We start from the raw sequence: 12,129 nt of genomic DNA on the forward strand, positions 1-12,129 counted from the left end.
AATGCAGGGTTAAATCATCAATGCAGAGAAATCATCAAATATCAACCTCCAAGCTAATGTCCAGTCCTTGAATAAGGAAAGTGGCTCTACTGCCAACTCCAGCAGTGAAAATTACCAGGATTTGGGCAGTAAAAACAAGTAATAATTTTGTTTAAGTCAGATATGCTTTTTGGTGATGCAGATGTTCAGAACTTATGATGTAGAAAATCTTTACAACAAAGAGGCCTGGAAACATGCAGGGTTTTTACTTCGTGTGTAATCAGTGTCAGATAAGTTGCTGCCAAAACCTCAGTGTCACATGGAAAATGGGAAATATTGTGTGCTGCAGCAGAGGACTTTGGGTTTCCTTATATCAACAGTTACTCACTGAAAATGAGAAGTTAAACAGAAGCTAATCACTCTTGATGTTAAGAGGCTCAAACTTTAAAAGTATTCACATCAGAAGAATCCAGAGCAACAACAGGCCTTGCTTTTGGCTCTGGATTCCATCATGGTACAGGGTTATATTTTGACTCTTTAAAAAAAAATAATAAGGTTCTGTTCATCTTAAGAAAATCAACTCTTTCTTTCCTTCCTTCCTTCCTGTTGAGACTATATTTAGATGGGGAACTGTGTAACAGTAAACCAGATGTTGACATGGAAAGTAGCCTAGAAGTGTCTTTTTAAATAATGAATACTCAAACCAAATGATTGAAATTAGATTTTTAACCATATGGAGCTGTTTTCTAGTGTATAAAACAGGCCCTGTTTAACCTAGTAGGGTATTTTTGATTGAAACAAATGAGCCATGTCAGAGAGGGTAGAAAGAAAATAGAAAGGGGTGGGAGTGAGAAAAACTGTTACTGTCACTCCAGGATGTTATTGCCTCAAACTTCCCTTCTGGTTGTTGTGGTTTTAAATGGGTTTTCATGGTGAAATCTTCTAAAATTCCACAATGCTGCTGTTTGTGTCCTGGAGCAGTCAGATTCTCTCAGATTCTGGGAGCAGCCTCCTGAACCATTGGAGTTTTAGATGTGTAGCACAGCAGTGCAGCTGGTAACAGAGGAACTTTGAAGGAAAGTCACTGTATTCATAAACTTAAGGACACAGTCTTCACAGTGAGCAAAGTGGCAGTGATAATTGTGATTGGAGTCCGCATCAGACTGAAACAAGGGCCTGTCTTTTTTTAGCCACACATCCAAATGTTTTGCAAATGATGAAGCAATATCCAAAAACAGGTGTGCCCTATTTATGACTTAAGAACTAACTTGGGAACTGGTTTAAATTCCAGTCTCGTCTCATTTGCACCTGAAGAAATAATGGTCATGTGAGGTGAAACTGAGCTATGGCATAGGATAGAAGGGAAGCTGGAGAAAACAGTCCTGAAAGTCATTAATTTACTATGATTACTATTATTGATTTCTTTAAACAGATATTCAAGTTTTATTTTATTTAAGTGTTGGGAGTTTATTCAGGGATATCAGGAGGAAGACTTGATAAAAATGAGAGGGTCTGTTTCCAGAGTGAGGAAAAGCAAACAAGACAAATGAGGCAGAAGTACAGGAGTGTTCAGTATCTTAAATGTGAACAAATTCTTCAGAATCCTATATGAAACCATCCAATGTTCCTTTGTTCCTGTTTGTTTCAGAGTGAAGAAGATACTAAATCTGAAAATGATGAGGCTGATGATATGCCGGAGGTTCAAGACACGGTGCAGTTCATACCAGGCAGTAAATTGCTGTGGAGAATAAACTGCAGGCCACCAAACTCCTCACAGGTAACTGTGATAACAGGGAACAGGAGCAATGGTCCAGGGAACCTTGTTGCAGTGTCACTCCTTGGCACAGGACCAGGCTCTGGCAGTTCTTGCTACACTAAAATGACACTCCAGCAAGCTCTGCTTCAGTCCTGTGCTGAAAGCAGCCTTGCTGTGTCTGAGCTGGCACAAGGAATGCAGGCTCTGAGTGCAGCTGGGAATCTGGGGACTTAGGCTAACCTGTCTGGGAGATCTTTGCTCTGAGTAGCTAAATGAAGGATACACATTCCCTTCTGCTGGTCCTGGTGTTCCAAGACAAGCTGCCACAGGGTGCAGTAACTGGACAGCTGGATATTAATTTCCATAGTTTCAGCAAGACTTTTTGGTCTTTTAGGTGTGGGTGGTTTTGTTTTGTTTTGGTTTTTCCTAAAAATCATGATGTTAAATATCAATATCATGGAAAATCTGTCTTAATCCTCACAAGCTGAGACTGCTTAAAAAATGAAAGCTGTGATTTCTATCCCCAGCTGCCCTTTCTTGTTCCTTCCCTCCAAAAAAAAATCCAGCTGGTGGTGTATGAACCTCACCTTGCCTTCAGGGCAGCCAGCAGGGGTTTGACCCAGCAATTTCTCTTGGAAGTTTTGTTGTATCCACTGATTGTAGGAAAGCCAGCACTGCTTTGCTGCAATAACTTGTGTGTGTTCCCTTTAACTTGCTTTTCAGATGTACAATTTCACCAGTTTTGCTGTGAGCCTCAATGAGCTGGAAAAGGGCATGGAAGCGATACTGGCTCCCACAGACTGCCGGCTGCGTCCGGATATCAGGAACATGGAGAACGGGAACATGGGTACGTGTGTGCTGCAGGGAATACTTGCACATGGGTGAGCTTTGGGAGGGATGGCTGAAGGGATATCGATGCAGGAAACAATCTTCAGTTTCTCATTCCCAGAGCAGCCCTAACTCTTTCTCATCCTGAGCACTGAACATGCATTTGAGCAGTGTATGATGTCTGTTTTCTCCCAGATCAGCCTGAGAGAGCAGATGCATCCCAGGTGGATCCCAGGGCTGCTCTCCTGTGTTATGATATGTTTGTAGCTTGGGAGGAGCTGTGCTCCACTTGCTCTGGAGTTTGTCTGTGGTGAGCAGATGTGCTGTGCTGCTCTGGTGTTTGTCACAGGAAACACACGGCCAAACAGTGAAAAAATCACTCTCTCTGTTATGCCTAATTTGAGTTCTTCCCTGCTGTCTCTGTGCAGTGCTTCTGAGAGATAAAACACCAACATTTCAGTTCCACCTCTGTGTTTGTAGCAGCAACTTTTCTGAAATGAGTTTTAGGTTTTTGTTGCTAAAGACTGTGTACAGCAAATGCTTCCTTGTGCTTAAATGAATTCTATTTAATTTCTCTGGTCTTTCCTGCGTTTTCTGCATTTTTGTTTCTTTTTTGCTAAATTACCAATTTCTCTTGAAATGTTGGCTAGATGTGGCAAGCAAAGAGAAGGAGAGATTAGAAGAGAAACAAAGAGCTGCTCGCAAGGAGCGTGCAAAAGACGAGGTGGAGTGGCACACACGGTAAGGGTCAAGGAAGGAGGGATTTGCTTAAGCTTGGAATAGTTGGGTACACTGCTTGAATTACTTTTATTCAGGACAGCACATGTCTGATTTCTTCCATGACAGCACAATTTGTAGAGTTACTTAAAGCATTGCTGAGTCAACAATTAAGTATGTAGCTGAAAGCCAAAATTACTGATAAGTCTGTCCTGGACAAATTATCTAATAATAAATGCTGAAACCTGTCATAATTAATTAATGTGGTAATGCTGGATTATTTTTTTTTTAACCTACAGAGGTCATGTTTTTGTTAGAATGAATGTTAAAATGTTAAGTGTTATCTCTTCTTTAACCAATTCCTGTCCAGCTTTTGGTAGTTGAGCAAGACACTGTGGCCCTCTAGGGCCTTTTGTTATCACACTCTTTGGATTTCTTGGCTTGGATGCTTCAGAAATTGCTTTTTTGATTGCATATTCAAGTGATTTCTGAGTCACAGAGTGCATCAGGGAGCGATGTGTGATTTGGCTGCTGCTCCCACAGGGTGCTTTTCACAGCTGCCAGTGCTGTGCAGTCAAGTGTGTGCTCGTGGCCAGTCACAACAGTTGTTTCCTTCAAAGGCAAGAACGTTGGGATGCTCCATGATTTTATGAAATTCAAAAGAGAAAGCATTCTTTTCCCAAAGCCTGGAGGAGTAGCTACAGATTAATTCCATTTAATGCCTTGAAAAATCTCTTCCAGAGAATATACAATTGGTTTTGGTTTGTGGCTAAAAAGTGAGCAGCTGTTGATGTTCTGTGCAGGCACAGCTCCACAGAACAGAAACTGTTTCCTCTTGGGACAGATTTCCTACAATGATTGTGTAACTGATTTGGCATTCTTTTAAAGTAAAAATTAATATATATAATCTAGAGTAACAATGTTATTTTTACTTGGAATAGGGCAGCAATTTGAAAATCTGTTTCATACTTGACTTTATGCTAAAATAAAAGATGCTTTACAAGGTGGTGATAATTGTGTAGGAAGTTCAATGATTTTCATGTTCAGAATATTTCCTGAGAATTATTTTTATAAGAAATACCAGTGTATTTTTAGAACGTTTTGTGAAAGAAGCAATACTGTTTTGTTTTTTTTTCCCTGTTAATAACTGTTCATTCTCTTGGCTTTTTTCTTTCATTGTTTCTCTCTCCTTTTTCTTTTTTGTGTTACAGATGGTTTCATCAAGGCACTAACCCATACACTGGGACTCCAGATTGGCTGTACTCAGGTGGCTATTTTGATAGAAATTTCTCAGACTGTCCAGACATATACTGAAATTCCAGAACCAATTGCTCATCTCATCGGACATCTAGTTACTAGATTTCATTCCAAGCCAGTTACTCTGGTTTTGTTGATAGCAAAAACCAGCTTTTCTAAGTAAATTTTAACAGAAATTCTATCAGTCAACAATCAATGATTTAATTATCACTAATGTTGGATTGCCAAATATTTAAATACTGTTGCGCTCATTCCATAAATGCACCTGAAATCATCAAGTTTTCACTAATTTTCAGAGGGACCTTTGGTTCTCCATTTCCTCCCCTAGTTTCTCTGGCAGGAGGATACGCTGTATCCGTAGAGCACATAACATCCTCGAAAACTACTTAACTTAAATAAAATAGAGTTAATATCCTTGTTACTTAGTACAGTAGTGAAGAAGCTGAAGTTTTTGGCACTCGGAGCAGGGATGAAAAGCCAACGTGGCACCAACAGGATCAGCCCCAGTGCTGTCACACTCCCCATACTGTATGTAGCATTCCCTGGGGCCGGGAGCTCCTGGGCCCCTCTCAACAATTCCATAACGGAGAGACTCAGGACACAAACCCAGCCCGAGCCTCTCGCACTCTAGTTGTCTGTTACAGAGTCTTCACAACTTTGGGACACTGTGAGCATTAAACTGTATACCTGTGATAAACCCCATAGAGCATACGTTAGGAGAAGGGAAGGGCACACCCAATCCAAAATGTGCTTTTCCTGAGGTCAAATGCTGTTCTTATCATAGGAGAAGCTTTGGAAGCAATAGAAGGAATGTCGAGGTGGTTCCAATGTACAATATATTGCTTGCTACCACTTGGAGGCTTAACTCTTGTGCACTACCTTTGGCAGCTTTGGCACTGTGTATGCTTCTAGACTAAACTTTCCTTTGGAAGCACTTCCGTGTGTGTATCTGCACAGGTTCATGTTTTGGGGAAGTTTTGGTTTGCATGTTTTTCTCATTATTAGGTCATGTCTGTTTTGTATGTTGTGAAAAAGCAGAATCAATTTAAAGCTTTGGCAGAGTTATACCTATTACAAGTTTCCTGTGAGCACATGATGTCAAAAAGTGGGATTTTTTTTTGTTCCATATCAAACCATCAAAGCCATATAATAATGGAAATAACCAATTACTGAACTGATGCATTCATTTTCTTTCAAGTGGTACACTTCAGGGGCCAGGGTGGTGAGAGAGGCTTGAAAAATTAGGTTTAGTAATTAAAACTAATCCTAATGTGCTGCTTTTATGAAAGTTTTATTTGAGTAACCAGGCGAAAATGGAGAGTGGCTGTGCTGCTGTGAAGTTTACAGTAATTTAGAAATTGTTTGTGTTAAGTGCCAGCAACATGAAGAGTTCAAGAAAGAACTGGTCTGATTTGTGTCCAAAACATCTGTGATTTCATCCAAAAAGGAGATTTTTGAAGTGTTTCTCTCTCAGCCACAGGATTAAAAAGCAAAAGAAAATTAACATATTCATAGAGAAATTCCTCTGTCAAATCATGTGTAAAATAATTAGATGAAATTTGGGGGTAATTTAGTTGTCTTCATTGTCAAAATAGGAGAAGCTGTAAAACTTCAAGGCAGTAAGAAAGGTCACAATCTGAATCTTGTTCATGACAACTTGATTCTGTTGCCAAAATTTGTACCTTGTGTTGATGAAAGTCCTCACGACTTGAGCTGGACTTAGTGGCACAGTGGGGTTGTGTTTGTTCCTAGTACAGGCACTGCCACTTGTGAAAAGACACTGCTGATCCACATGGAACAGCATAAAAATAGTTTTGATAAAAATCTGAGCTTTATTGGCAGTGTGAAGTGCTGTTAACCCCTTTCCAAACTCGCTGCATGTGCCATAGGGAATTCTTTGTTAGGTGAGGATTGAAAGGAGTCACATATTAGACCAGTGGGAGTTTAAAACTCACTTTAACTGCATAGTATGTTCAGTGCTGGATGATGTTTTTAAAACAATGCATATAAATAGAAATTGCCTGAATGGAAAAAAACTGTACAGATGTTCTGTTTCTAAGAGGAGGTGTACAGGTTAGCATCCCTTTGTCTAAGCCAGGATTTAAAATTCAAAGACCTAAAGCCTTGTCATTATGTGAAAGCATGAAACAATTGTACCAACGTGTTTAATCCAAACTTCAGTATAGAATCTTCATGGGATATAAAAAGAAACTGGGAGCATTTCCAATGTAAGAGCACTTCATCAGTTACATCTTCACCCCCGTCTTCCTTTAGTCTGAAGTTTCAGTAAAATTTCAGATTAGTTCCAAATCCATTCTTCTAATTTATTGTTCTTCATCACCAACTCTTTCAGAACCCTTTCCCCATGCTGCCAACACAGCTCTGCTTGGCCAGCCCTGGCATTCCTAATGCTCTCAAAGTCCAAAAGTTTTTATTTTCGATGCAGATCTCGCCTCAGTAGTTTACGTGTCAAAACATTAATAACTTTGCACCTTTTGAAAGAATGTCACTTTTATAACTTGATTAAACACTGTATATAAGATAACTGTGTTAGTATATGTTAATACAGCTACATAGAAAAACCAGCTAGAAAGAAATTATAATAAATACTTAATAAATACCCTTTGGGCCTCTGGATGGTGACAGAGATTTTTGTGAGACCCGTACAGAGCGGCTGGTGGAGGGGGCAGGAGGACTGTGGCTCAGCCAACTCGGGGGCTGTACCTTGATTTAATGTGATGTTCACTGGAAAAAGATGATTTAAAGTGGAGCTTTGGACACCTGCAGTCCTGGGTGGAGGTGGTGGACTCTGTTCCTCAGCACCTTTGCCCTGCAATCCGTGGGGCGATGGTGCAGGACAGCAAGGGCTGTGTGGTGCTGGATCCCAAACCTGCAGGGGCCAGGAATCAGCAGTGGGAAAAACCTTGGGAACACACCCAGCACTGAGACCTCACCTTGGCGTGGTGAGGGAGAGGCCAGGTGTGAGCTGGAGCTGGGCAGAGAGTGGACTTCTGGTGAAAAACTTCACAAATGTGAAAGGTAACTTGGTAGTTGCTGTACAGCGTTTGTATCTTCAGGGTTATGTCCTGCTGTAAACGAGGAGCAGCTTTTCACACGTCCAGCATTTATGGAACTCTTGTCACCTGGATTAATGGGGGCAGGAACCATCTATCACTCATCTATCAGAAGATAACTAATGAGAACTATTTATTCTTGTTTAATTATTAAAAACAATTTCCCAGTAAACTTTTTGCCCCAAACCGCTTTTAAAAAACAAACCCAAGACTCTTCACACACCGGTGCTGTTGGGAACACACCTTTATTGGCCAGGCCCCACACCGCACACCGGCGGCTCTTTGAAAATACCTCCGATTTGGGTCAGGGATGCAATACTGAAATATTGCGAGGCAACCGGGGCTTTGGCCACGGGCCCGGCGTGCCTTCCGTGGAAGGATTTATTTCTTGTAGCCAACCAAAGGTGCTGGAGACGCGCTGGCCCTGGGCTGTGCGTGGCTGAGGGATGGAGGGGGGCGAAGGGGTCATGAAGGCTGGGGGGGTGAGGGGGGAGCGCCGCCATGTTCCGTGACACAGCAGGGACGCCGCGCCCCGCCCCCTTTGATTGACAGCCGCGCCAGCCAATAGCGCGGCGGCGTGGCGGCGCGCGCCCCGCGCGGGGCGGGGTTCCGGCGCGTGGGGCAGGAAGAGCTGAGGCGGCGGCGGCGGAGGAGGAGGAGGAGGAGGAGGAGGCTGAAGGTACCGGCCGGGACCGCCGCGGCACCCCCGGGGCTGCGCGCCCAGCGGCGGCCGGACTGCGAGTCTCCTGTCGGGGGAAGCCGGGGGAGAGGCGGCACGGCAGCCTCGGGGGGCCCGGCAGAAGATCGCGGCCTCTGGGCGGGCGGCGGGGGGGTGCCCGAGCGGGCCGCGAGCCCCCCCTGTCCCGGCTGGGCTCCGGCTGTTGTCCGGCGGCGGGGCCGGGCTGGGAGCGCAGCGCGACCCCGGGAACGGCCGCACAGTCCCGCAGGGCCGGCCGGGCCCGGCACCGCCGCCAGGCCCGCGGCTCGGTCAGTGCGGGAGGAGGGGTCGCCGTGAGGGGTCACCATGAGGGGCAGTGGAGCACGGGACAGGCTGTGGGGCTCCGCGGGGCTGCTGGAGCCGCGGTCTGAAGATTCAGCAGGGCTTCCTGCTTTGAACCGTTGTTGGAAATGAAGAAGGAAGCGCCAGGGGACAGTGGCTTCATTTTCAAGTGCCTCAGCACACAGGCTGTCCTTTATTAGTGGAGAGCTTTAGAGCCTCCTATCTTCATCCAGGGTTTCGCTTTAGCTTGATTAAATTGCCCTGGAATTCTGCAGGCAGTGGGACAGATTGCTTTTGTGAAGCCACCTGGTAATGCTTGAAATTTGATATTGGGAAGAGAGGATATGGGAACACTCCTCGTCACACCTGCTGCTCTCTCTTTCCAGGATGTCTTCAGGTGCATTATTTCCAAGCCTGGTGCCAGGCTCTCGAGGCTCCTCGAGCAAATACCTGGTGGAATTTCGGGCAGGGAAGATGTCCCTAAAAGGCAGCACTGTAACTCCAGACAAGAGAAAAGGCCTTGTGTACATCCAGCAAACCGATGATTCCCTCATTCACTTCTGCTGGAAGGACAGGACTTCTGGCAACGTGGAGGATGTGAGTATGAGCTTATGTTTCAGTGCTGAGGTGTTATGTCATGTTCTGCTCTGTTTGCTCTGCGGAAAGAGCTCCTCCAGGACAAATTAGGGTGAGAATGTCACTGACAGACCTGCACTCCCACATCCTCTCTGCTCTGAGGAGCAGATGGAAGAAAGTTTGTGGAGGAGGGCAGAAGGATTCGGGAGGTGAAAAGGAATATAGATGTATTTTCTCAAACATTTGTTTCTCCTGACACACTTTCCAGGATTTGATTATTTTTCCTGATGACTGTGAGTTCAAGAGAGTCCCACAGTGCACCACAGGCCGTGTGTATGTATTGAAGTTCAAGGCAGGATCCAAACGACTCTTCTTCTGGATGCAGGTTTGTGGGAAGCCAAGGACAAAGGTCTTGGATCAAAATACCCCCAGTGTGACACATACCAAGAGCAATTCTCTTGCAGGAGCCGAAGACAGACAAGGATGAGGAGCACTGCCGTAAGGTGAATGAATATCTCAACAATCCCCCCATGCCAGGGGCATTGGGCGGGAATGCCAGCGGAGGCCACGAGCTCTCAGCACTGGGAGGTACAGTCCATTCTCTGCTCCTTCATGTCAGAGGCTCTTTTTTTTTTTTTTCTCCATTTATGTCTAGACTAAGCCCCTAGAGTTCCCTAGGAAGAAATCCCTGATGGCTGTGGAGGGTGAGCTGGGGACAATGTTAATACCAGAAGCGTAAACATGCTTTTAGCAGAATAAACTGTGCTGTTAAAATAGGTGTAGGCTGAAAGTTAAGACTGCCAGGAGAAATCTCTTTGTTTCCAGTAGATTCTCTGGAGTCTTACCTCTTTATGAAACCAAGTTACATTTATCTTTTATGAAGATCATGAATCAGTAAACACTTGAAACTGTTTTTCCATACACAATGTGATACCAATTAATCTCCTGCTGTTTGAGCCGGAGTGCTGTGAAAAAAACTATGTGAATATGTTGTGTTTCAGAATGTTTTTGTTTTTAGGTGAGGGTGGCTTGCAAAGCCTTCTTGGAAACATGAGCCATAACCAGCTCATGCAGCTGATCGGACCAACGGGCTTAGGAGGACTTGGTAAAATGCTTTAATATCTTTATGCCAAAATGGTATTTTCTCCTGCCAGGTTACATCTTACCTGACAATATTTTCAAGTAGTGCTATTGATCTCAATAGCACTTCTTTCTCGTGAGAAGGCAAGGCCCTGCCTCAGAGATGAGCTCAGGGACAGAAAAAGGGTATCAGATTCTACACAGCACTCATCTCAGGGCTTGATCTGCAAGGAACCATGGTTCTGCTCCTTGCTGCACTGAATCTTCTGCTTTTTTTTCCCTTGTTTTTTTCTTCTCCTTCTTCTTCTTCCTAAATATTCACTGGAGCAAGGGCTGAAAACCAGTGATTTGTTCCTGGTGAATGTACTGATTACCAAGCTGTAGAATTGCTTGTGTTGTCTCTGATTCAGTGAATATTTGTGTGCAAAGCAGAAAGAGTTCAAGAGGAAGGTCAGAGTGGTCCCACCCCACAGCACTCCCCAGTCAGAGGGGCAAGGCTCAGGGCAGGACTCCTCTCCCCTGGGCAGCCCTGGGGAGAGCTGGAATCTCTGCTTTCTGAAGGGGCTGAGGGCTGTGTTGGAATCCCTGCTGTGCTCTGTTCTCAATACTATCCATGCTCCAGGAGCATTTTCTGCACGTCCGACCCTCGAGTGCCAATAGGCAAAGGAACACAGATGGCAGTGACAAAGGTTTTGTGCTTAAGCTCGGAAGTCCATTTTTGTGGATCTGGCTGATGCCTTTTTAGCTTCAGATGCAAGTCTCATATTGGTGGGATGTTCAGATGCAAATCTCAGTGGTGGAAAAATGTGGCCTTTTAGGATGTGTGTGGAAAAGATCTTCCTCTTGAAGCTTCAGATAATCCTGAGACTGTCCTCCTTTTCTCAGCACTTTTCCTCAGTTATTCTTTCCTTACCTTTACATCCAGCCATAAGCCAGATTGACATGTAACAGAAAGAGAACCCTCTGCTTGCTGCTGCAAACAGTGGTTGTGGTGAATCCCTGGGGATCATTTCCCTTGGGAGTGTCATCTTCCTCACATCTGGTTTGCATCTCCTGGGGCTCTGCAGAGCTCCAAAGGAGCTCTCTTGCTCCTGGGTCACTTTTACCATGGAATGGAACAGAGCATTGTGTGGTGCAGCCGGGTGAGCTTCACCCGCTGTGCCTGCTGCTGGGCGAGCTCTGGGATGAGTGACAGGAAGTGTTGGTCCCTTGGGATTGTTCTGTACAAGGAGGGACTGGCAGGGGCTCACTCTGACCCGCAGGGTCTGAAGTGCAGTTGGCCACGGGTTTGCTCCCTGGGCTCTGTTCTGTCCTCTGTTCCCAGAGGTGGGTGAGAAATGCAGGTGCTTTGTGTGCATGATCAGGTGTGGGAAATGGAGTCTCTGGCTGATGTGGCTCAAAGGAGTTGTAGGGGAACAGTCGAGTCCCTGACAACTCCAGGGGTCCAGCAGCCAGGCCTTTTCCCAGCTGAGGTTCTTGACCCTGCGATAAGTCCTTGGTAGCTGGGATGTGTGGGGAAGGAGGCTGATCCTGGTTTCTTTGGCATAGGGGTGTTGGTTTTCTGCTGGCTGCTCCCCTGAGAGCACTTGGTGTGTGGAGCTGTTCTTCCTTTGCCTGTGAAGTGTTTAAGAGCTTGGCTGATTCTATTGCTGCATTCTCTGCGTTAGGTTTGAATCAGCAAACCCCTGGTCTGTGAGGATAGAGTGGTGGCGACTTAAAGACGCCTCTGGGATCTTCTGCTGAGATTTTAAAGCTCATAGAAAAGTTGGATTTTTGGTGTAGCAGATAAGAGGAGAGGGCTGTGTTACGATGGTGTACGTACAGCACAAACTGGAGTAACTTCATCCTTGTGTACACCTAGA

General features: G+C 44.9%; 2 protein-coding genes across 5 annotated transcripts in view; both read left to right on the top strand.

Moving 5' to 3' along the window:
- Positions 1–7,082, top strand: part of OSBPL2 (oxysterol binding protein like 2) — a 35,007-nt gene extending 27,925 nt beyond the window's left edge. For both annotated transcript variants that reach the window (XM_063404282.1, XM_063404283.1), the window contains 4 exons: positions 1,628–1,756; positions 2,459–2,582; positions 3,214–3,304; positions 4,492–7,082. In XM_063404282.1, coding sequence (XP_063260352.1) covers positions 1,628–1,756; positions 2,459–2,582; positions 3,214–3,304; positions 4,492–4,594 — 447 coding nt within the window. In that variant the 3' untranslated portion in view covers positions 4,595–7,082. The remainder of the gene's footprint in view (positions 1–1,627; positions 1,757–2,458; positions 2,583–3,213; positions 3,305–4,491) is intronic.
- Positions 1–12,129, top strand: part of ADRM1 (ADRM1 26S proteasome ubiquitin receptor) — a 62,919-nt gene that overhangs the window by 47,913 nt on the left and 2,877 nt on the right. The window contains exons 1-5 of one of the 3 annotated variants that reach the window (XM_063404292.1): positions 8,201–8,290; positions 8,998–9,208; positions 9,456–9,572; positions 9,652–9,775; positions 10,206–10,292. In XM_063404292.1, the coding sequence (XP_063260362.1) occupies positions 8,999–9,208; positions 9,456–9,572; positions 9,652–9,775; positions 10,206–10,292 (538 nt within the window). In that variant the 5' untranslated portion in view covers positions 8,201–8,290; position 8,998. Of the gene's footprint in view, positions 1–8,200; positions 8,291–8,995; positions 9,209–9,455; positions 9,573–9,651; positions 9,776–10,205; positions 10,293–12,129 lie in introns of those variants that run through there. The other 2 variants (XM_063404290.1, XM_063404291.1) reach the window with 2 other exon arrangements.

This window comes from Prinia subflava, chromosome 8 (genome assembly GCF_021018805.1).
Source record: "Prinia subflava isolate CZ2003 ecotype Zambia chromosome 8, Cam_Psub_1.2, whole genome shotgun sequence".
Lineage (NCBI taxonomy): Eukaryota > Metazoa > Chordata > Aves > Passeriformes > Cisticolidae > Prinia > Prinia subflava.